The sequence below is a fragment of the Sphaeramia orbicularis genome, chromosome 21 (genome assembly GCF_902148855.1).
Source record: "Sphaeramia orbicularis chromosome 21, fSphaOr1.1, whole genome shotgun sequence".
NCBI classification, from domain to species: domain Eukaryota; kingdom Metazoa; phylum Chordata; class Actinopteri; order Kurtiformes; family Apogonidae; genus Sphaeramia; species Sphaeramia orbicularis.
This window is the reverse complement of record NC_043977.1, coordinates 47,548,253-47,573,667: the sequence shown is the minus strand read 5'-3', so window position 1 is coordinate 47,573,667 and position 25,415 is coordinate 47,548,253. Positions and strand designations below refer to the sequence as shown.

At 38.2% G+C, this 25,415-nt stretch overlaps 1 protein-coding gene across 1 annotated transcript in view; it reads right to left on the bottom strand.

Moving 5' to 3' along the window:
* The window catches only part of neb (nebulin), a 125,385-nt gene that overhangs the window by 34,801 nt on the left and 65,169 nt on the right, over positions 1-25,415 (bottom strand). Inside the window, exons 108-123 of the mRNA XM_030124965.1 lie at positions 24,708-24,812; positions 22,641-22,742; positions 22,410-22,517; positions 22,196-22,300; positions 21,979-22,083; positions 21,786-21,890; positions 20,824-20,928; positions 20,599-20,709; positions 20,379-20,489; positions 19,569-19,670; positions 18,047-18,151; positions 15,982-16,095; positions 8,471-8,575; positions 7,843-7,947; positions 3,618-3,722; positions 2,036-2,146 (exon numbers count right to left, since the gene is read on the bottom strand). Of these exons, the coding sequence (XP_029980825.1) occupies positions 2,036-2,146; positions 3,618-3,722; positions 7,843-7,947; positions 8,471-8,575; positions 15,982-16,095; positions 18,047-18,151; positions 19,569-19,670; positions 20,379-20,489; positions 20,599-20,709; positions 20,824-20,928; positions 21,786-21,890; positions 21,979-22,083; positions 22,196-22,300; positions 22,410-22,517; positions 22,641-22,742; positions 24,708-24,812 (1,704 nt within the window). The remainder of the gene's footprint in view (positions 1-2,035; positions 2,147-3,617; positions 3,723-7,842; positions 7,948-8,470; positions 8,576-15,981; positions 16,096-18,046; positions 18,152-19,568; positions 19,671-20,378; positions 20,490-20,598; positions 20,710-20,823; positions 20,929-21,785; positions 21,891-21,978; positions 22,084-22,195; positions 22,301-22,409; positions 22,518-22,640; positions 22,743-24,707; positions 24,813-25,415) is intronic.

Here is a 25,415-nt window from a genome sequence, read left to right as displayed (position 1 = left end):
ATTTTTGGAGACAATGGAATATAGAAAAAACAGGAATAATATATTTCTGATGCTATAAATCAAATAGAAAATAAAATAGATAAAATATTGCTAAATGTATTTTAAACATTAGTATTGCACTTTCCCCTGAAAGGTAGTTTTGCCCAAACAACAAAAATCTAAACAAAGTTTTGTCAGTTCACATTCTGCATAAAAATAGAAAAATTCCACGTGAAGTGCAATATTAACAAGAGGACAAAGTCATATTCTCTTTTAAATGTAGCTACAGAGCTACATTGACAACAAAATTAACCAAATTATTTATTTTAGGATAGTGAACAAACTGTTTAGGCCACTTTGTTTACTTGTGTGTGTCTGTGTGCAGGGTGTGATACGTCAGAAACACGGGGGGGGGGGGTTGTCGGAGCCGAGGGGGGATGCGGTCCATAACTAACGTAACTAACGCTGGCGTGAAACAAAAGTGAAACTTTACATACTTTACATGTTGTACAGCGTGCGTGTGTGTGTGTATGTGAGAGAGAGAGAGAGAGAGAGAGACAGACAGACAGACAGAGCTAGTGTGTTTCACAACTACCGTAGTTTATAGGGGCCAAACAGCGTTCGTCTTATTAACGTCTCTTTCGTCGTTATTGTCTTTCACCGGGACCTGCTGTGATTCCAAATGGGACTGTAATGATGGTGGAGGGTCTTCAGTCTCTTCCTTCCAGGTTCACATCATATTTGTTGTTTTTTTTAACCTTATATCAGCTGCTATTTCATATTTCGGGTCGTTGTGCACTAGTTCCATATGTCCGTGTAAAACTTGCGCGGATTTAAAGTTCCACATCAAACAATGTCTTTCGTTCCTTTTTCTGTTTCTCAACATACTGTGCCGTTTCGGTACAGCTGTGTACCAAACTGAACAGGTGCGTACTAAAACGGTTTGGTTCGGTACGTGTACCGTTACAGGCCGAACGCTTTTATTTTACTGGTTTGGTCCACTTCAGATCAAATTGGGCTGAATGTGGTTCATGAACTAAAATGAGTTTGACACCATTGATTTAGAGTGAACTTTTCAGACCGAGTCATTCTGGTCTGTTCTGTTTTATTGGTCCTTCTAAAAAGTGACTGCGTCTTTATCTCCAGATGGGTCACCATTTTTAAAATTTTCCTCTGTTACAATTTCAGGTTTAATAGACAACTTTTATGTCTGCCAGTTTCTATTCATTTTCTCACATTTTCTTCCTGATAGACAGCTCTAGTGAAGTGGTAGTTCATAGGTTGCAATAAGAAACCTGTAAAATGCCTTTAATTCACTTAATAAGTAAATAAATTATCTCTCTACTGAACCATTATGCTACAAAATGGAACGCAAACAAATAATAAAAGAAAAAACATGCAGTTTTTGCATAGACCAAGACAATGCTGTGCTGTATATTTTCTGAAACACCTTAACTTACCTCATTTGGTAACAACTTTTATTGTAGCACTACTCTATGTTAATACAATGGCATTTTTCTTTGAATTTGAACATTATGTAAGTATAATACATAACATAAGGCTAATTATTCCTTGATATTTTAATGTGTAAGCATTAAATATTGCACCTTTAATGTAGGTGCAAACTCATTAGGAGCTTTTGAGGTGTTTAGGAGTCAATTTAATTACAGTATAAATATAACCATTTGTAGCTACAGTGCAGTGTGTTACAACCCACACATTGAATGATTACCAACTGTCTGTAAATGGTAAATAGAGGGAAAGGTCTGTAGATGCAAACAACTACTCTACTAAAAGTCACACACTGGATAGAAAGAAGGAACTCAGGTGAACACTGTATTGTTAATATTTTAAGCATGGGGGGTGAAACATGCAAATGAGCTAAAACTAAACTGTGGGGGGTGAAACCTACTTGAGGGTGAAAAGGAAGGAAACACGTGTGGAATTTAAACAAAGAAAGGTGGTAAAAATGTGAAAGGGGGCGTGGTTGTGATGTCATCTTAGTATGTTGATAAAGCATGGGGGAGATGGGGCAATAATTTGATCCTTTAGTTACCTCACTGGCTATTCTGGTGGCGTGTCTGACATGTATCATGGCAGGGGTGACCTCCAAGCCTGAGAGGTTTTTGCCCCTCATGTACTCCTCAAAGTCCTTCTTATAGTCTTTCTATTGGCCGCAAAGATAAGACAGGGGACAGACAGAGCTCAGATAACCACATGCAAGCAGAGCTGGATCACAGTGCAGTTACCTTAATGCAGATGACACCACCATGTCTATTTCTGTTGTCTTTTCACAGAATGAATTTAACCCATAAAGACCCAGTGCAGCTGTAAAATGAATTTCTCTCTCTATTTAACCCTTTTTCAGTGATTTATCCCCATTTATTATAATATTATCTTCTGTAATGTAGAATTTTTTGAGCGAAAATCAGGTATTTTCCTATATTTGATTCCTTGATCGTGTAAATGTTCATTAAAGAACAGAGTAAATTCAGAGGTTATTACATCAAAACAGAGAAAACTGCAGAAAAAATGACTTTATAAGCAAATCTATAATTAATTGAACATAAAACAAGTGTCTCCATCCACTGTCATTGATCCAACTCCATGGGTTTTACTGGTGAATCAATATTGCAGAAGAAGATGGTGTTTCCACGGTAACTAGGGAGCCTCTGAACATCCAAATGGGTCATATCTGATGACTGTGAAAAGAAAATACTTGAAATATTTTAACATCTTGGCAGGTTTAGTGGTTCAGAATTTTTACACATTTTAGATCATTAGAAGATTTTGGTCACCATTAGCTGTTTGAGTCTTTGTGGGTTTAACTGCAATTCACAATGTATGAAGTGTCTAAGACCAGAGAAGGTAAAAAAAAAAAGTACTAATAGCACATTGAAAAAATAAGTAAAAGTTCTGTACATCATCATGTATCATGTATGATGCAATTTACTATATATGTTCCAGGTACGGCAACAAAGTTATTTTAATTTAGCTTAAGATGGACTCAGATTTTCTATATCCATCCTACAATGGAAACACTTAATCCCCCAGTTCATCAAAATCATTCAGTATCAGTACATTTGCAGAAACTCACAGCTGTTAAAATTCAACTCGTGACAAATAATAAATATAATAATAGAATTATTACAAATCAACGCCTTTGAGTCTGTCAGTATTTCAGCGTCACACCCCCAGGCTTCATATCAAAGTAACTGAATTCACACTTTACCTTTGTAATCATTAAGGAATATTAGACTTTTTGAACATACAATGGACGCACCAACTCATAAAGTGCTGGCTAAGTCAAACTTTTACACACTTTACACTGCCTTCTCCCAGTGTGGAGAAAGCACCGGCCTTTAAAACAGCCAACTTATCACCTGTTTCCATTATCATTATCACAGTAATGTAACCAAAAGTAAAATGATTGAATAAACTCAAAGGCACTGTAAAGTACAAAAAAAACCAAAAAAAAAACAAGCAGAAGCACGTTTTCATTTAACCACAGGCAACATAATACAGGTTAATAGAAGCTTTGAGGAGTCTTTTGAAGATTGTCTAGCTTCAGAGAGGCTTGTAAAGAAAGGGACTTTTGTGCATTTTGAAGCGTTTGAGCTACATGTTGAGGGATTTACCTGGCTCTGCATATGCTGGGCCTCCTTGGCAGTAACATATGTCGGGGTCTCAAAGTCCAGCATGGCCTTTCCTTTCTCCTTCTCATACTTCTCCTTGTACTTCACCTGGACAAGCCATACAAGTCCAATGTCAGGTGCATTCATTGGACAGGTAGAAAACATCACTATGTGGACTAAAACAAAACTACAGGTATTAGAACAAACCAAGAACTAAGAACAAATTCTAAAAAAAACACTCTTGTACAGATTTTTTTTTAATATATAAGACTACACAAGGATTAATAGCATTATAAATATATGTACTCTTACCTTAAAGGAGTGATATTTTACTTTTTAAAATGGAATTATGCATTTTAAAACATTTCTCTGTGGTCTCCATAAACTGTAAATGCTATGCTTGGGTCTGAATTCTTCATTAATTCAACTCCACACATCCATCTTCAACCCTATTTCTGAGTAATGACACCAGAAAGATCGTTTTGGGCACTGGCTCTTAAAATGCACATGAGCCACTTCATACCCCACCCCCTCCAGGTTGTTGGCTGTGCTGCTCTGTCCTGTTCAACCAACAACTTTTAGGTAATTTGCTCGAAGTTTGAACATATTTTCAGCACTACAACTGCTGCTGCTGATAAACAATTATGTCGTACTTGGAGAAATGTTTCTTGGAAGTCTTGACCTTACCTGTGCAAATGTTGTGATGTAACTAGTTATAAATGTAACAAATTACACAGGATTTAAAATTGGTTGTAGAAATCCACTCGATTTTAGCCAAAATGAATATAAAGATAGCGTTGTAGCACCTGGAGGGTTCAAGTCAAACCTTTTGAACTATTAGGGTCCCCAAATACACAAATAAATGTACCAAAGACTAATAAAAGTGGGTTTAGCAAAATATGACCCCTTTAAAAGACATTTGTAATAGGCTCATTAATAATGTTTAGAAAAAAGTCAATTCATTTCATATACACTACCGGTCAAAAGTTTTAGAACGCCCCAATTTTTCCAGTTTTGTATTGAAATTTAAGCAGTTCAAGTCCAATGAATAGCTTGAAATGGTACAAAGTAGGGCATTAGTGACTCCAGATTTTTTCAGATCGACTTATTTGTCAATAAAGTTTAAGTCGACTCGACTTGTCGTGTGATGACGTCATCACATTGACAGCAGAGAAACAAGACAGACACACAGCCGTTCAACAATGACCAACTTGTACTAATGTTCACTGGAACATTAACAATGTACAGTAAAGAGCAGAATAAAATACTAGAAAGACACAAGCATCAACAGTCCTTGTCAGACATTTAACCAAAACAAAACATACACTACCGGTCAAAAGTTTTAGAACACCCCAATTTTTCTAGTTTTGTATTGAACTTCAAGCAGTTCCAAGTCCATTGAACTGCTTGAAATGGTACAAAGGTAAGCGGTGAACTGCCAGAGGTAAAAAAAAAAAAAAAATTAAAAGGTAAGGTTGAACAAAACTGAAAAATAATGTACATTTCAGAATTACACAAAAAGGTGAACAAGAAATGGGTTAACAACTTAAAGCAGTTCTGCAGCAATGGAGGTTGATCAAGCCTCAAAAGTTGGTGCTACCAATTCCTACAGGTGTCCCAACATTTCTTAATTACTTCCAAACCCCTCTGTCTGCATAAAAGTAGTGTTGGGACACACTTTGGTACCCAACTGTTGTGAGCATTATTTGAATAGTATTGTACTGCAGAAAGTAGTGTGTTACTATAAAAATGACGAGGAAAAGGCAATTAACGATAGAAGAGAGACAGACCATCATAACACTGAAAAATGTAGGTCCTTCCTACAGAGAAATTGCCAAGAAAGTCAAGGTGTCAGTAAGTCCAGTTTCCTTCACCATCAAAAGGCACTCAAAAACTGGAGGAAATGCTGACAGGAAGAGGTCTGGCAGACCCAAAGCCACAACAGAATCAGAAGACAAGTTTCTGAGAGTCAACAGCTTGTGTGATAGGCGACTCACAGGACAACAGCTTCAAGCACAGCTCAATAGTGGTCGTAGTAAGCAAGTCTCAGTTTCAACTGTAAAGAGAAAACTTTGAGTTGCAGGTTTGATCAGTCCATAACACCTTCTTCCAGTCTTCAGTAGTCCAGTGGCGGTGTTTCATGGCCCAGGCAAGCCTCTTTCTCTTATTCTGAAGTCTCAGCAATGGCTTTCTTGCTGCAACTCGACCCATCAAACCTGCAACTTAAAGTCTTTTCTTCACAGTTGAAACTGAGACTTGCTTACTATGACCACTATTGAGCTGTGCTTGAAGCTGTTGTCCTGTGAGTTGCCTATCACGCAAGCTATTGACTCTCAGAAACTTGTCTTCTGATTCTGTTGTGGCTTTGGGTCTGCCAGACCTCTTCCTGTCAGCATTTCCCCCAGTTTCTGAGTGCCTTTTGATGGTGAAGGAAACTGGACTAACTGACACCTTGACTTTCTTGGCAATTTCTCTGTAGGAAAGACCTACATTTTTCAGTGTTATGATGGTCTGTCTCTCTTCTATCGTTAATTGCCTTTTCCTCGCCATTTTTATAGTAACACACTACTTTCTGCAGTACAATACTGTTCAAATAATGCTCACAACGGTATGGTACCATAGTGTCCAGGAAATCACATTGTAGGATTTTTAAAGAATTTATTTGTAAATTATGATGGAAAATAAGTATTTGGTCACCCACAAACAAGCAAGATTTCTGGCTCTCACAGACCTGTAACTTCTTCTTTAAGAAGCTCCTCTGTCCTCCACTCGTTACCTGTATTAATGGCACCTGGTTAAACTCGTTATCTGTCTAAAAGACACCTGTCCACAGCCTCAAACAGTCAGACTCCAAACTCAACCATGGCCAAGACCAAAGAGCTGTCGAAGGACACCAGGAAGAAAATTGTAGACCTGCACCAGGCTGGGAAGAGTGAATCTACAATAGGAAAGCAGGTTGGTGTGAATAAATCAACTGTGGGAGCAATTGTAAGAAAATGGAAGACAAAAAAGAGCATTGATAATCTCCTTCAATCTGGGGCCCCACGCAAGACCTCATCCCGTGGGGTTAAAATCTTGAGAACGGTGAGCAAAAATCCCAGAACTACACGGAGGGACCTGATGAATGACCTGCAGAGAGCTGGGACCAAAGTAACAAAGGCTACCATCAGTAACACACTACGCCGAGAGGGACTCAAATCCTGCAGTGCTAGGCGTGTCCCCCTGCTTAAGCCAGTACATGTCCAGGCCCGTCTGAAGTTTGCCAGAGAGTATATAGTTGATCCAGAAGAGGACTGGGAGAATATCATGCGCTCAGAGGAAACCAAAATAGGACTCTTTGGTAAAAACTCAACTCGTCGTGTTTGGAGGAAGAAGAATGCTGAGTTGCATCCCAAGAACACCATACCTACTGTGAAGCATGGGGGTGGAAACCTCATGCTTTGGGGCTGTTTTTCTGCAAAGGGGACAGGACGACTGATCCGTGTTAAGAGAAGAATAAATGGGGCCATGTATCATGAAATTTTAAGCCAAAACCTCCTTCCATCAGTGAGAGCATTAAAGATGGAATGTGGCTGGGTCTTCCAGCATAACAATGATCCCAAACACACCGTTGGGGCAACGAAGGAGTGGCTCTGTAAAAAGCATTTCAAGGTCCTGGAGTGGCCTAGCCAGTCTCCAGACCTCAACCCCATAGAAAATTTGTGGAGGGGGTTGAAAGTCCGTGTTGCCCAGCAACAGCCCCAAAACATCATTGCTGTAGAGGAGATCTGCATGGAGGAATGGGCCAAAATACCAGCTACAGTATGTGCAAACCTGGTGAAGACTTACAGGAAACATTTGACCTCTGTCATTGCCAACAAAGGTTATGTAACAAAGTATAGAGTTGAACTTTTTGCTATTGACCAAATACTTATTTTCCACCATAATTTACGAATAAATTCTTTAGAAATCCTACAATGTGATTTCCTGGATTTTTTTTTCTCATTTTGTCTCTCATAGTTGAAGTGTACCTCTGATGAAAATTACAGACCTCTCTCATCTTTCTAAGTAGGAGAACTTGCAAAATCAGTGGCTGACTAAATACTTTTTTGCCCCACTGTAACTATGTTGTTATATTTTATGTGCATTCAATTGTACAGTTATGATTTTTACAATATAAAAATTCAATAAAGAAAAAAAAAAAACTTTGGAGAAAAAGAGTTTCTCCCCCAGAGTCTGTACCACTTACGTTGCTCTGCAGTTCAGAAGCCTCCTTGAGATGAAGCTGTTCTGGTGTGTCAGGAATCATATGGTAGTGACCCTTACTCTCCTCAAATTTCTTCTTGTACCGGTACTACAGGGGAATTCCCAGTCAAGACAGCTCAGTGCAGAGAAAAAGAGTGTCTGTCTTGATCTCACTCCCATTCATAACATAGCATGTAAAAAAATGTCGAACATTTTACAACAAAAACAAAATCAAAACGTGGAAAAATGATATGGATGAAATAAAGAGATGAAAAATGATTAGGGAGGTTGAGTTTAGAGGTCATTAATGAAAGAGTAAGAACTACAGGAGAAAAAGTGACTACAAAACAGAAGGAGGATGAAGTTATAAAGGATAGTAGTATGGGAGGGTCAAAGGTCAAAAGGTCAGGAGAGATAGGGTGGGTAAGGATCACTACCAGATGAGGTCAGAGAGTAATGGATGTACGGATGATGGCGCTAAGTACATAAACTCATTAGATGTGAATGATGTCCTGAGGTGTGATGATTGTTACTCTGATGTGAGAGTTCAGGCACATTTCAGTGAAACCGGACAGATTCAGAAACCTCCAGGGGGGAGGAGGATTAAGGGTTGAATGCCAACAAAGTCTTACTTGGCTGGAAAGCTTGCTGGTGCTCAGGCTGTGCTGCATGGACAGAGACTCGGCCATGTCGGTCACAGGCTTATGGATCTTCTTCAGATCGCCCTTGTACTTCACCTGTAGGGAGCATAAGCAAACACAACCAGAAACACTAAACAACACATCATCACTTCAGTCTATGGATGACACACTGAAGCCATCCTGTCTGTATTCATGTCTGTTTATTGTAAATATAGAATTTGCAAGGGAAGAGAACACATTTTTCCATTACAATGCATTATTTATTTATTATTATTTATTTATTTATTGAATTATCATATTGTCTAATACATATTGTAAAAATTGCTGTTCTAATTGTGTCTTAAGTGTTTTACTATGTATTTTTGGTATATATTTGTATATATTCAGAGCTATATATGTTTGTATATTTAGAGCTTTATGGGTGCTTCTATGAAACTGGGTACATTTTGGTACCTGGCACTTTGCCAGCTTTTTAGACCCAATAATAAGAGAAATTTAAACATATATCCCCCCAGGATGTACCTAATGATGACCTCAGATAAATGCAAAAAAATTACACTCTTGCTCTGAGCCATCCCTAGACTGGGCAGCAGGGTCTTGGCTCAAAACATTCAACACGCTGTCTTGACTAAAACCACACCCATGCCTATGTGACTATGCTCTCCCTCTTCTGCTGCAGTCACCTGCTCCCCCTGCTGGTCACATCAAATACCACCACGTTCAGAGTCTCCTATAAAACCTGTAGTGAGATTGAATACCACCCCAACTGATCTCTCCTCCTCTCCCAGGCCCTCACTGTCCACCTGTCAGTCAACTTCATCAGTGAATTCTTCTTTTTCCCCATCACCGGCAGCCTACATCCTTGCCTTACTCTGCCCCATTCCTGTTATTTCCGGGTAACATATGGGGTTTCACTCTGCTAAAAGGCATCATAGGTGGTTGAGACCAATCCCATTACACACAGCGGTCACAAACACCATAACGGCACCACCACCTAGTCGGTTTGGGCTACTAAATGCACATTCCATTGCTAATAAATCTTTCTCCCTAAATGAGCTTTTCACTAACAGGAACTTGGACGCATTATTCCTGACGGAGACGTGGCAGAGGGATGGGGAGTTCATTCAGTTAAATGAGCTGTGCCCTCCTGGCTGCTCTGCTGTTGGTCAGCCCCACCCCTGTCGCCGGGGTGGTGGCCTTGCTGTAGTGTACCAAGACAAATACACATGCAAAAGGATGAGCACCAATGACTTTCCCTCATTTGAGTCATAAATGATCAAGATTGGCTCCTCCAATGTGTTTTACTGTTTTTTAATCTACCGTCCCCCTGGCCCTGCTGGTGCCTTCTTAAACTATTTTAGTGATTTCCTAGCATCAATAATAAAACTGGAGAAGGTTTTAATTCTTGGGGATTTTAATCTGCACATTGACAATGACTCATCCAGCCCAGCAATGGAACTCTTAGAGCTATGACTGACACTTTTAACCTCAAGCAACATGTATCTGGCCCCACCCACAGGAAAGGGCATGCCCTGGACCTTGTATTCTCATTGGGCTTACACATCACAAATGTGTGTGTTGAGGATGTCCACTTAAGTGATCGTTGTGGTGTGTTTTTTGACTTGTGTGTGCCTCTTGAGACCAAGCCTGCACCTAGAAGGGCCAAGAGGAGGATTATTATAGAGTTCATAGCCCAGGATTTCCATGCCCTGTTTAACCCTTGTCTTTTTAATGAGTGTTACGATTTTTGATGAGTTTATACAGTGCTTTGCCACACACTGCAGCTCTATTCTTGACCAGGTGGCTCCCCTGAAAACTAATGTCACTCGCAAGTGGTCTTGTCCTTGGATTAGGGCTGCACGATTAATCGATTTTAAATCAAAATCGGATTTTTTAATTAGGACGATTTTTAAAAAAGGGAAATCGTAAAATCGATTTCATCTCTCTCGTGCCTCCGGGCCGCGCGCTTGCGGGCTCCCGTAGGTTCCTCCTCCTATCGGTGACAGCAGTCTGTCACAGAAGTCCATGTAATGACCAGACTTTAAATGTGTTAATGAGCCAGCAGTACTTACAGCAATGTAAGCCGTGGCTACACGCACGGATCCCGCAACTGAAATATAACTACATGTGGATCACTCATCTTACGTTGTCCCGGATCCGTACCGTACTGTCTTCTTCTGAACCGGGTCCAGGTCTCGGGGTCATCAGCCTCAGCAGAGGAGCCCAGACAGCCCTGTGCCCACACACATTCACCAGCTCCACAGATGGAATCCCTCCAGTGTGTCCTGGGTCGGTCTGTTCCACGCACGGATCCCCCAGTTTAAATAGAACCACATGGGGATTACTCATGTTAACCTAGTCCACGCACGCACGACTGATACCTGTCACTGACTTACATTGGTATCACTGCTGTGGGCCTAGATACCCAAAAAAGAGAGAGAAAAAAAATAAATTTTATATATATACATGTATGTATGTGTATGTGTATGTATATATATATATATATATATATATATATATATATATATATATATATATATATATATATATATATATATATATGATTTTTTTAAATTAATTTAGTCCTCTTACTTGCTACATTTTTCATTCACAAATGTAAGTTCTGTAACATAAAACCAAATATTTATTTTTTGAAAGATGTTGAACTTTAAAGCTGTTAGATAAATCTGAAAACAAAAAGGCTATAAAAAAACATAAGTATTTGCTCTGATTTGGACATTGTATTATAGTGTATTCCCCTGGCAAACCTATGTTTTTTCCTTGTTGTATACATTGCTTGTATACTCTACTTCATTCAATAAAGATTTAATTAAGAAAAAAGAAACTGTGGGTTCATCACATGATACCATCACAGATTTGAGGTCAGAGCAGTGCCTTGCATTGTGGGCTGCTCACGAAAACAACATGCTGACTTCTGTTGTCTTTTGTAGTTTTACCCAAAAATTGAAATCAAAATCGAAAATCGAGTTTTTAGAGGAAAAAATCGGGATTTTTTTTTTTTTTGCCAAAATCGTGCAGCCCTACCTTGGATGAATGAAAACATTTTAAACTTCAGGAAAATTTGTCGCAAAACTGAGCGTCTTTGGAAATCAACGCAGTTGGAAGTACACAGGTTACATCTTAAGGATCTCATAACCTCCTTAAATAAAATGATTAAGGATGCAAGATCCAGCTATTTCTATAAACTTGTAGCTACAAACAAGAAAAACCCCAAAGTAATCTTTGGCACAATCGAGTCCATTGTGTCCCCTGCTGTCCCTGCTACCCCTGTACTCTGTAAAGCTGACAGCAATGACTTCCTAAACTTTTTCACAGACAAGATCAGGGATATTAAACACAATATCCCACTACCCTCTGGCTGTCTGACCCGAGCTGATCCCCCTCTTCAAACCTGGTCCTCCTTCGACCCTGTGACACTGGAGGACATCTCAGCACTTTTATCTAAAATGAGACCCTCCTCCAACTCTCCAGACTTCCTCCCCCATAAGCTTCTTGTCAGTGTCTTTGACACAATTGAACCATGGGTCACAAAGTTTTTTAACCTGTCGCTCTCACCTGGTTTGTTTCCCAGCTCCTTCAAACAGGTCATCGTAGAACCAAAACTAAAGAAAATCAACCTGGACCCCACTAAACTCAAAAGCTACAGGCCCATTTCAAAGCTCCCCCTACTGGCCAAAATCCTCGAGAAGGCAGTGTCGAAACAACTTACAGCTTTTCTGGAGACACACCAGATCTATGACACTTTTCAGTCTGGGTTTAGACAACGCCACTCAACAGAAACCACACTATTAAAAGTGTCTAGTGACATCCTGCTGGCAGCCGACTCCGGGAAATCCACGGTCTCGGTCCTGCTAGATCTCTCCTCGGCCTTTGACACAGTGGACCATACCATAATGACTGAGAGACTGAGGGACCTGGTAGGGATGTCAGGTCCTGTGCTAGACTGGTTCTCCTCTTACCTGACTGGCAGAAGCTTCACTGTGTCAATCAATAACACCCAGTCTGACTCAGAGGATCTACTGTGTGGTGTGCCCCAAGGCTCTGTCCTGGGACCAATCCTGTTCTTACTGTATGTCCTCCCGCTTGGCCACATTATCCGGCAGTATAGTGATGTGTCCTATCATCTATTCACGGATGACATCCAGATATACTGCTCCTTTAAATCCTCTGAGCCCCACAAACTGAGTTACTTAATCAACTGCTTGTCAGAGCTGAAGCAGTGGCTAAATGATAACAGCCTCCAGCTGAACTCCAGCAAAACGGAGACCCTCATCATTGCCCTGGACAGTGCAATCCCAGGGATTAAACAACACCTCGGAGACCTGAGCTCTTCGGTAAAGACCAAACTGAGGAATCTGGGTGTCATCTTTGACCAGGCCATGTCTTTAGAATTCTACTCCAAAAACCTAGTGAAAAACTGTTTCTTCCAACTCCGCAACATCTCCAAACTCAGGTCTATGGTGTCCATCAGTGAGCTTGAGATGATCATTCACGTTTTTGTGTCTTCTCGCTTAGACTACTGTAACAGCCTGTTCACATGCTTAAACAAGAAGGAGCTGGCCCGTCTGCAGTTTGTCCAGAACTCTGCTGCAAGGCTTCTGACCCGCACAAACAGGAGAGCCCACATCACTCCCATTCTTAAATCACTCCACTGGCTCCCTGTTTTATATCGTTTTCATTTCAAAATTCTGGTGCTAACTTTCCGGGCTCTACATGGCCAGGCCCCTGCATACATTGCTTCCCTGATTCAGCCCTACAGCTCGGCTCATAGCCTGAGGTCTTCAGGACAGCACCTGCTGATGGTTCCACACACCTGTTTTAGCACATGCGGTGACAGGTCCTTTAAAGCTGTGCCACCATGTCTGTGGAATGACCTGCCTCTACACCTACAGTCCATGGACTCTGTAGAGAGTTTTAAAAACACCTCAAAACACTCCTGTTCAAACAGGCTTTTTAGTTTCCCACCTGACTCAGGGCCACCACAAACTGATTACACTTTATGTATTCATCATATTTTAAACTGTCTTAATGGTACTTTATTGGGTTTCACGGGCATTCTAATTGTATTCTACTTGCGCTGTTTTATTCATTTTTTGCAGTGTAAAGTTGCTACTTTACAGTGTTACATGTACTCCATGTGTTTCCCCCTACCCCCCCCCCCCCTCCCCCTCTCCCCCAGTCTCTCTATATCTCTATTGCTCTCTCTTTTCTCATCCTTTACTCTCACTCTTTAACCCTAACTGGTCAAGGCAGACAGCCATCCTCCAGGAGTCTGGGTCTGCTCGAGGTTTCTGCCTGTTAAAGGGAAGTTTTTCCTCGCCACTGTCACCAATCACAAGTGTTTGCTCCTGGAGGATTCTGTTGGATTTCTGTAAATTTGATTTGATTTTGATTTGACTTGATAAAGCACTTTGTGACTCTGTTTGTGAAAAGTGCTCTATAAATAAAATTTACTTACTTACTTACTTACTATCCCAAAATTAATGAATTTCTAAACAAATATTGGGGCCAAAAATAGGACCAAAATTGGGAAATGAAAAACTACCTGCATTTGATCTGGACCGCATGGCTATAAATGGTCTTATATACCACTATAAATAAAGGTTAAATTTGATGATCCAAGTGGTTTTTCTAATCCAGACATGTGGGTTTTTCATGAATCTCAGTCTCATTCCAGGTTTTGCATGAAACCCATCATGTCCACTTGTGTTACATGCAGAACCTGCCCTGTTAAACGCATATAAATCACGAATGATTTTGCAGCAGCGGTCATCTTCGTGAAACACTCTGCCTTCCATAATTAGTTCAATTCCCAAAATGTACCTGTGAGAGAGTAAAGAGATAATTTAAAAAAAATAGTAGTGTGTAATTTTCGTATCCTTTTCACTGTTATATACAGATTTTTGTATTAAATATAATGTAAAATAATATAAATGTGTTTTTTTCTGAAAAATAGTTTCTCTTTTATCTCAGTAAGTATTTATTTTTAAAATACACCCAAAGTGCTTCCAAACTTGCTTCATAACATTAGTCTACATCTGGTTTGAATTTTTAGCCTCCATGTGCTGCTTTTAGGAACCAGTTTCATAGAAGCACCCATATATATTTCATTTATTTTGTTTTATTGATCATTTCTGTCCTGCTACTTTTTATTATACTTGAATGGCGTAACTGTGACACACAATAGTTTCCCCCTGTGATTAGTAAAGTAATCTGATTCTGATTCTAAAAAAAAATATTAATACAACATAAAAGAGGTGGTAAAATGGTCACTTCAGTCGTTAACACAAGTGTAACAAGTCTTTGGCATATTTGGGATGAAACATAAAAACAAAAATGTGTCAAACCAAGCTAAAGTCCATGGAGAAAGTAGAGAAATGCAGTTTGAGCTTAGTTCACCTGCTGTGCTATGCTATGTATGCTAGCAGTTTGAGGCATAAATACAAACATGAGTTAATGATTAAAAATGACCGTTAGCCAGGTGTTTGTTTCACTGTAATGTTTTTATTTAACCTTCATCTAAGTAAGAAGGCAATAAATAGGAACAGGGGGATTTAGAGGATTTAGACATCTGGAGTTTGCAGGAAAATTATCGCATTGTTAAAATACTGTTGAAGAAAAGTCCAGGTAAAGGACTAAAGAATATTGATTATACATAAATCATGTATAATACAAACACGAAAACAAAGTAAATCATTCTGTATTCAATTGTTGCCTACCCTAACAAAATTAACCCATAAGAATACTGTTAAAATCAATCAGTATTATTAAAAAAATTACTATCATTGCATCTCCTTTTATTACAATTAGATTTTAGGGATTTTTCTACTTTACATCAATATTTTTTATAATAACTTTGGATTTTATTTCAAAAAGCTGCATGTTGTGTGATGATGGTTGATAACTAGGTGTATATTTTCTAAATGTAGTTATATTTTCTTAAAACTATGAGATCAAGGTTTCATAAATACACAACAAGTTGACTAATAATTTATCTTTAGTGAAGGTAATGCCATTCTGTACAAGTAAAATATTGGTTGGACCGAGCTTGTGCTGTGAATACGGTTCATATTGAAAGTATTCTTTGATTAGAAGAAGTGATGTCATGGCTTTTGAAAAGAGTTTTTATTCAGAAGTTCAGATCTGCACTGTTTCTTTTAAGCTTAAAGTTTATATCTGTTTTATCTGTTTATCTGTTATCTGTTGGGTTTTTTTTCTTCTTTAATTTTTTTCTTCATGTCTATACTTTTCATTGCTTCCCTGCTGTAATGCTTTTAATGTTTTATGTAAAGCACTTTGAATTGTCTTGTACATCAAATGTGCTATATAAATAAACCTGCCTTGCCTTGCCATTTCAAAAGTGCCAAGGCACAATCAACAAATGTAAACACATTGGATAAATTACAAAAATTTAAGCAAGACTGGGTTGTATTTCAAAGCATAATGAAAAAGGACCTGAGTCTTAACATGTGAACACCTACCTCACTAGCCAGATCATTGGCGTCCTTCAAAGTCTTGTAAATCTTACTTTCCTTCAGGTCATATTGTGGCTTCTTTCCTTTCACCTCTTTGTCAAACTTTTCCTTGTACTTAACCTGCCAGGGTGTAAAGAACAGGAGTGTTAGCACAGGAGGTCAGTGTTTGGAAAGGAAAACCAGTGGAAAACCAGTTTAGACCCCATCACATACAGAGGAAAACAGAATGCTTCCTGATTTTGTATAAAAAGGGACAATGGAGTCTTTATAGACAGATTTGTGCACAATGGTGCCCCGTGTTGAGCTCGTATCCCTTGTTATACATGGAAACAACGGTGATAAAACTGTGCCACATCGATGATTTTCCATGCATTATTTTCCCATTTGTATTCAGCGTTCATAAAGTTCCAGAGAACAAGATGGGCTTGAAGGGTACGTTCACATCAGCAGCGACTGTTGTTTCAGGCTTGTGAAGAAAATGACATATTTGAACTGTTGTGTCTGTTTGGTTTTGATTTAAAAATTAAGTGGCACTTTGACTCTCATTGGTTTGGCAGCATTCAAAGCTATTGCTGTAAACCACAATAAAACCAATCACATTATGGTTCTTTGAAATCAAACTAATGTGCTGTGTGGTGAAAATACCCCGAGGCCCTGTTTGCAACCAGATGTTTCCAGATTGTGCCTAAATTAACTGGAAATGGTTTGCAGTTCACACATTGCGTTAGAATGCATCTCAAATGAATGAATGTTTGGTTTTTCTTCCTTCTGTCAGTTGTGAAAAGCTACCTAAAAAAAATATTTCAAAGGCTTTACTTGTGAATCGATTTAGTGGTCACCCAAATCTTCAGCATCATCTTTTTCTTTTACAGCTCTGCATTGAGCTTTTCATTGTAATTCACTTTCAGTTTAATTTCTCAAGATGCATTTACTGCAAGGTATGAAAGAGCCAAATGAAGCAGTCTGTGTTCCACATAAACATAAACACAACATGGACCTCATATATAGTAAAGTATATATGGAGTTATATCGGACGGTCTTTCAGATGGAGATCTGACCCCCAATTTGCAGGTCGACCTTTGAAGAGATGTAACCAATACCCCAGAAAAGGACATGTTCATTTCAGAAGTCCTACACTGTCCTCTAGTGTTAATAATGTTAGTAAACTTGATGAAACGGCTTGTACACAGGAAAAACATACAGGTGGACACATTGACTGAAAAAATATTTGATGAAAAATTTTGCTATATTAGCATGCAGTACAACTAATGCCATCTATGTTAAGCAACGAGCTGGAGCTTGTCAAGAGTTGCTCACAACGCTGAGCAATTTAAAAAGGTTTCTGATTGGGATGAATTATAAACTCATATATTAAACTCACTGGATTTGATTGATAGAAAGCTCTTTACTTCAAATGTCTAATCATTCAGTCAGTAGACAAATAAAATGCAACAGAAAGACAAAAGAGACAGAAATTAAATAGTCGCCCATTTAGTGTCAGGGCATGAATCTCCTTACATCACTAGTCACAGCACTCATTTTCTTAATGTGGCGCATCTGGGGGGTATCATAGGAAGCTGCTCCGTGGAGGGAGAGCTTGGCCTCCGCCTACAAAGCGCAGTGAGATGGAGGGATGAGAACAAATAAGCCATGACATAATGACAGAACAATGGAAAGGTTAAGAGAAGAGTAAGGAAGAATGAGAGGCGAGAGGGTAGAGGCGAAGAAAGGGGTGAAACATTTAAAATGGTGTGATAATGTCCAATGAAGCTGGTAAATTCAATCAAATTTGGTGGATTAAATGACAGATTAGGACATGGATGGCAGAGAAAGCACTATAGAAGAGCTACAGGACTGCTAAGCATCTACTGCAAAACTAGCAGTCTGCATATATTATTGGCTTAAAGAAGCTGATTTGACACCCAAACAGATGGTCTCTTCTGGAAAAAAGTGGCATCAATTGACTGTGGTCCATCTATGAAATAAACAAAACAAACTAAAAAGATTGAGGAAATTATAGGAGTAGCCCATCGCTTGGTGAGAGAGATAAAGGTTGACTGGTTAGGTGTACCTGGCTGGTCAGCCTGGACACTTCAGTGGCCAGAGCAATGTCTGGACGGTGGATCAGAGAGCCCCCACGGCTGGCCTCCTCACGGGCCTTGTCACGGTAACCAATCTGGTGGAAAAGACCAAAACAGCATCAGCAAAATTGTATTTCAATATAATAAATCCCTGTTAAAGAATCGTGAAAGGTTGAGTAAGTATTTACATGTCCTATAAATAATTAAATAAATAAATAAAAACACCAATTCAGCAATGAAAAAATACTCTATTATTCCACAACTTCAGTAAAAGTTCAAAGGTATTAGTGGCAAATTGTGGTTGGTCCAACAGATAATTAAATGATATTATATTTGACATCATTATACAGGGTGTCCCATAAGTCTCCATACATAGGAAAAATAAACGTTTCTTGACATAAACCATTTTTATTTATATAATATGCTCTATATGACTGCCATTTTGTCGGGAACACATTACAATGCATGTCCTCCACTGGTGAAGAACTATAAAGAAGAAATATAAAGAAATACATGTTAGAACCATATATGTATGGAATGTATTATGTCTCCTATGTATGGAGACTCATGGGACACCCTGTACTATTGGTAGTAAAACATCAATGCACCAGATAAAAAAGTTTCTTACATGATTAAAGGGAGAACAAAAAAGCACAATCAGGGTTCCCACTCTTTCCCTGAAATTATTTTCCAGAACATTTTCAGCTGCTACAGAGACAAGTTATCATATCACTAATCCATTCCCCCTCATTCTTTGGAAATGATCTTTTCCACAGTTGTAACTTGCATTTACCCAGATTGTTTCTGTGTTTATTACTCAGACATTTGATATGCAGTCTATGGCTATAATTTAGCCGTGAAAAATAATTATGACAAATGTATCATAGAATAATGCAAACACACCCACAGAATACAGTGGAGCACTTCATTAGCCTGACAAACTGGAGCTACAATGTTCAAATCGACAATTCCCAACTCAACTTTCTCTTCTCTCTTACTTTCTCTTCTGCACTTTCTCAAAAAATATGTGTATACTTTCAATAAATCACTGAAAAACAATTTTCTTTGTTTCATCTCAGTTTAGACACACAAGGTAACAAGGCAGAGGGAGGATCAATAATTTTCCAGGATAACTCAACTGTTTCCAGGACATTTAACCTTTTTTTCTCATTTTCCATATGTTTTCCATGTCTGGAAAATTGGTCAATCATTTTCCAGGTTTTCCAGGACACGTGGGAACCCTGACAATTCTGATAACTCATCTGTTTTTAGTTTTTGGACTTTTCCTTCAGTATTAGATGTTTGTTAATATACTGGATAATTTGGACATTTATTGAAATACTATCATTTCAGAAGAATTGCAGTGGAGTGAAAAAATGCAATGATTAAGAATATGGTGTAAGGGAGTGGAAGTATATAGTGGCAAAAAGCATCTCAAATTTGTACTTAAGTAAAGTACTTAAATTAAGGTTGTGTTTTTAAAGTTTTTTTGTTAAATGTGCACTCATTTACATCACTGATGAGTCTGGCAGCCTGAGTGGCCTTCCTGATGTCAGGGCGGTCGACGACAGGAGTGTAGTGCAAATTAGCCTTGGCGTCCTTCTTGTAGGCGATCTGAAGTGTTTGATAGAGAGAACAGAAGGGAAAGAAAGAAAACATACCAAAACATAAGGAATTTTTAATTATTTCAACATAGTTTCCAGATTAGTCAGCATCATCCTAGTGGAAAAACTGAAGACTGACATACACAGCCAAGTATGTGAACACATACAAGGAATTTGGCTTTGGTTTTTACATTGCTCCTGACATACACTTTCGACATGAACCCACAACAGCATGAACCCAATCACATGTGGGTCTAGATACAATATAGACAAACATTCGACTTGAGACAAGGACAACAATGGGTTGAGATTTACAGTGAATTTATAATGTAATATGTACAGAGTGCAAACTGGAGTTTTTATACAATGAGTGGATGTGTGGATCCAGTCTACTAAAAATATGTTTATGTATATATTATTTACAGTGGGTTTTATATCGTAACATGTACAGAGGTGCAAACTGGAGTTTTTATACAGTGACTGGATATATACAGGGATACGGTCTGTAAAAATATATGTTTATGTATATATTATTGTAGTGCAAATTTTCACAACATCCTGTTGTTTTTTCCAAGGTAAATTTTTACCAATTTTTCTAATGACTTTATGTTTGTCCATATTTGAATATCTTACAGAGAGCTGCAGGATGAGTTAAAAAGAGGAAGAAAAAGAGAAAAATAAACATGCAACATTTCATGAAGCTGTGGGAAGGACTCACGTTGCTCTGACTCTTGGCCACGTCGATGGCGTGCTGAACATCAGGTGGAACAGTCATTTGGTTGTACACTGACTTGCCTTTCTCCTTCTCAAACTTTGCTTTGTACAATTTCTGTAAAAACAAAAAAGACAATGATATTTAAACTAATCCGTAAATGGTGACTGCAGACTATGGCTGGCTCAAGGTCAACTCTGTAACAGATTTGTTATGACCATCGTACCCCGCTAACGAGCTTGTTGATCTGCTTGCTGTGAATAGTATCACGAGTCTCATTCAAGGTGGTGAATGAGCCAGACTGCATCTCTTTCTTACTGGCCTCCTTGTATTTGCTCTGTGAAAGAACATGAGTAGCTTTTAATGCATTGGTTTTATAGTCTTACAAAATATACATGTACAGTTCTGTTGTGTACAAATTGTGGCTGCTTTTCTGCTGAATGGTTCTTACCTCTGATACCAGACTGCGCACAGACTTGGCATGGAGGATCTGAGGAGTATCCAAGACAGGCACATAGTGGCCCTTTTCCTTTTCATACTTCTGTTTGTACTTCACCTAAAGATGAAGGAAACAAAACAGTTTTAGGCTTACAACACAGAGCCTCATGCACTTGGTAATGTCTCACAGCTGCAATAATTTTATGAACGGTACAAACAACTTTTAATTTGAAACACCAGATACATGAGCACAAAATTTGATGATCTTTCTTTCTTTTTTTTTTTTTTTTTTAATTTTCTTCGTTTTTTAAGCTTTTTTTAAGGTTTTTTGTATTTTCTGTGTAAAACTTGCACATTTTTTTCATTTAAAAATGCTATCAGGACATCTTGCAGGGTACTTTTCTCCAAAATAGGAAAACATCTCTACAAATAGTTTACAGCAGTAGTTCCCAACCATTTTTGGCTTATGACCCCATTTTAACATCACAAATTTCTGGCAATCCCAGACATTCATAACGGAGACATTTTGCTAAAATTAATTTGTTTTTGATCATGTAATAGTTTGCTATACTATGTTGCAAATACATTGCAAAAATGTTAATTTTAGACAACATTTAGGCTACATTATGTATATTATTATGGACAGAGGCAGAAAAGCCAGGTTGAGATGACTGCACAAAGTGAGGGTTTATCTTCTGCTTGTATAATTTGCAGACGTTTTAGCTTATAACTTGCTCTTGTGAAACGTGCAGTTTTAGCTTGTTTTTATCTTCTCACTGTGAAATTTGTTGAATTTTAGCTTGTTTGTATCTTCTCTCTGTCAGGCTTGTGTAGTTTTAAGCTTGCTTGTATCTTCTCAAAGCAAAATTTACTGAGTTTTAGACCACCCAAACTCCTTGAGAAAACATTACTATACACTCTACATTTCTGAACTACTCTTGTGATATGAAGGCTCGTCCTGTTTTCCCAACTTACATCACTGGCCAAATCTGTATTTTTCTTGAACAGGATGGTGTACTTGTCATCAGATACAGGGATCACACAGCCCTTCATCATCTCTTTGTCGTACTTGTACTCAACCTGAGGGTGTAAACGGAAGAAAAAAGTTTAGACCAATGCTTTTGAATGTTATCAGAGTATGTGTTGAAAACCAAACTCCTGGACTCACATCACTCTGCTGTAGGGAGTTCTTAGCAGCATTGACAAAGTCAGGTCTATCTGCTGTCCAGATCCACTTGTTCTTGGTGGCCTCATAATTCTTTTTATAGTCGAGCTGAAAACATATTTGAAAGTTTTTTTTAATCAGCATTTATTGGTAATATATATTTTGTAAAATTTCAGCAGTCACATTAAGTACTCATTATGCAGTTATTGAAGATGCTTACATTGCTGATGTTTTTGTAGGCCTCCTTGGCAGCACGGATGTCATGAGCCTCTGGGTCCATGTTGATCTGGGCCTTGCTCTTCTCATACACCTCCTTGTACTTCAGCTGCAAAATATATAAAAGACACAAGGTCAGACTCAGAATTTAATACTGAAGTTCCTAATTCTTCAGTGAAATAGTGGTGAAAGTGCGGGCAGTCTGAAAGGTAACTTACACTGCTGGTGATTTCCTTCACCTTCTTCATGTGTTGCTGGTATGGGGTGTCATAAGGCAAGGTGTATCCCTTAGCCTTGGTCTTGTTGTACTCCATCTTATAGATGATCTAAGGAATGATCATCGACAAAGAGTCAGGGGTGATTTAGAAGAAGAAATTACACTTGAGATGCAATTTCTGTTTAATCTGTTAAATCTAAAGCATTTTAACAAGACAAATCCAGAAACTTACATCACTGATTTTCTTGCTGCGCTTGTGAGCCTCGTACTCAGGAGTCTCCAGAACTGAGGTGAACTTGTCCTTGGCGCGCTCATACTGCTCCCTGTACTTCCACTAAAGAATGTTGTGCAAGGAAAAACATGTTAGTATCATTCATAGTGAATTTTCCACTGTAATAATGTGCTTTTATTGACTTTTGAGAGCAACAACTTTCCAAGAAAAATGCTTTTGGTGCATTTAGTCAACAAAAACTAGGTTGTTCTGATATTCAGATAAGCAATTCAAGCATCCATGTAATGTTTTTTTTTTTTCCATTGTCAAAATGGATGAAGACATCATGTGACACTAATACAACTTGATGTCATAAACAATCCTTTTTATCTTTTTTTTTGTTCCCTTTAGTCTTTTTTTTCTTAGATGGTTGTGAACATTAAAAATGTATGATGTATGAGAAATATGGCTGTAAAAACATAATATCTTGTGCTTAATGAATGAAGTAGTGCCATGCACACAGGTATAAAAACATGCATGATGAACCACACAGATAGAATGGGTTAGGTGACAATGAAAACACACACACACTTTACCACTCAGTCATGAATGTCTGGAGCGTCGACGTCGTTCATGATGAGCATCAGTCCATCTTATGACACATGGGACCTGAGGCTGATACTGTATCTGGGCTTTACATTTATCTGAGACACAATGAATGGAATAAATATGTTCTACAGTAGCAGTTATGAGATAGTAGTGATGGTGTATTCCTAGTGAAGGCCTGAGGAATGCAGCCCAAATAATTCTGAAAGCTTAGTCTGGAAAATCTGACCACAGTGATGATGCACAACACCCACTGCTTATGTTTGGGGTTACCAGCAGCATGGGTGGGTTTTTAAGTCAACAAATGAATTAATATTTCAAGCACTGTAAAAAACTTAAAATGTCCTGAATGTTCAGAAGTTCTGATAATATAACACTGACTTTATCATGAAAGTAGTGTTTTCAGTTTATTTTACTAAGGAGGATTAAAAACTAAGTTAATGTTAACTCCATTGAAATGCACTCATTTTGTCTCATTTAAATATTTAAAATGTGCTTCTTATGAATAAAATAAATAAATAAAAGCCATCAAACAGCTTGTTACCTCCTAATTGCATTCTTTAGCTTCATTTATTAACTATTTGTAAGGCATAAACTCCAAAAAAGAAAGAAAGTGAAAGCTTTTATCCTAAATTGAAAAATTATCAATTAAGTTCTTTAGAAAAGTCATCTTATCACAGTAAAATATATCTACCATTGTATGTGTAAAACATTCCAGCTAATACAGGGCCAATTTAACCTATATAAAATACATTGTTCCCAGTAATGGAACTAAATTATTTTAAGGTTGAGTTCAACAACAACAAAATCTCATTTCATCATGATTAAGTCTGTCTTAAATAGCTGTTTTTCTTGCCTGTAATAAACACAACCTGCTTACATTTTGGGTTATTTAAAGTCCCTTTATGGTCTTTCAGTGGTTAGATTAATTCTTAAAATATCAAGCCAAACAAAATGTGATTGTTATCCCATCGGCAATCTGGCCTCACTAGTAAAACTATTAGTGCAGTGTATGTTTATATCTAATGTCAGTATAAATGGTTAGACATTGTCATTTATGGAGACATTGAGCCTTTGCTGCCTTTATAGCATGAATTTTGTGACATTTCAGCCATTAGGACTCACTTAATGGACTAGATGATGCAGACTAGGCAATGCAATCTAGTCAGCTAGATTGCTGTTGTTAATTACAGAGGTTAATGCCTCTGTAATAGAAGAGAGCTTACAAGTATGAATGAGATGATGGAAGCATTAGAGCAGAGCATGATGGGATGTTTTGATGGGAGATGAAGATGGTTATATGGAAGAGGAAACTCCTACTGTGATGGAATGTGACATGATAAGATACTGTCCAGAAACAGCAACAAGTGACAGATGGAAATGTCAATTTAAGGAGTATTATATTGCAATATTTTCCAGCTGTGACTGTTTTTGGACAGAGATGAGAGTTACTATGGTAACCACCACTCTCTGGCTGTTTACCTTACTGCCCAAACAGGTCGTGTAAAGGGCCGTGAGGATGTCGGGGCGGAGTAGCTCATTGCAGCCACTCCTGTGCAGATCCTTTGCTCGGGATGTATACATTCTCTGTCCATACACACACACATAGCATGCCAAAGTTGAGGATACATGTATTTGATAAAAGCCAGTAACACTGGGAGGACTGGAGAAACACTCCGGAGATCCAAGTGTGACGAGGGAGCTATGTGTCCTGATCTGTGCCTTCAGAGTGACTGAAATCACCAAAAACAGAAGGATCTGTTAACTTGTATGTTTGCATGGGTGGAGACATCTTTGCTATTTTGCTGCACAAAGCAAAGAATAGTATATAATTGGTTTTAGTGAACTGTCTTCTATTGTTTTTATCACCTTTGCTTACCAACTTTCAGTTCTTTTGATTATTCTTTAAGTCTCCTAAATTCACAGGTTTTTATCATCACTACTTTGTGTTCTACTCAATTATATTAAAAATGAGGCCTTTTTCGTAACATACACTTTTTTTCTGGAGTTCTGATGAGTACAATATGAGTGTCTTGTACTGATAGAGCGTATTATTTTTTATTTATTTTTGTCTTATTGGCCATAAAAGGTCATTTTTGGTCTGTTTATAATAAATCTCTGACATTTCAAAATGCAAATTCCTTGTGTTTTAATTCATGACATTTATACCAATTCTTACTGTTTAATCCA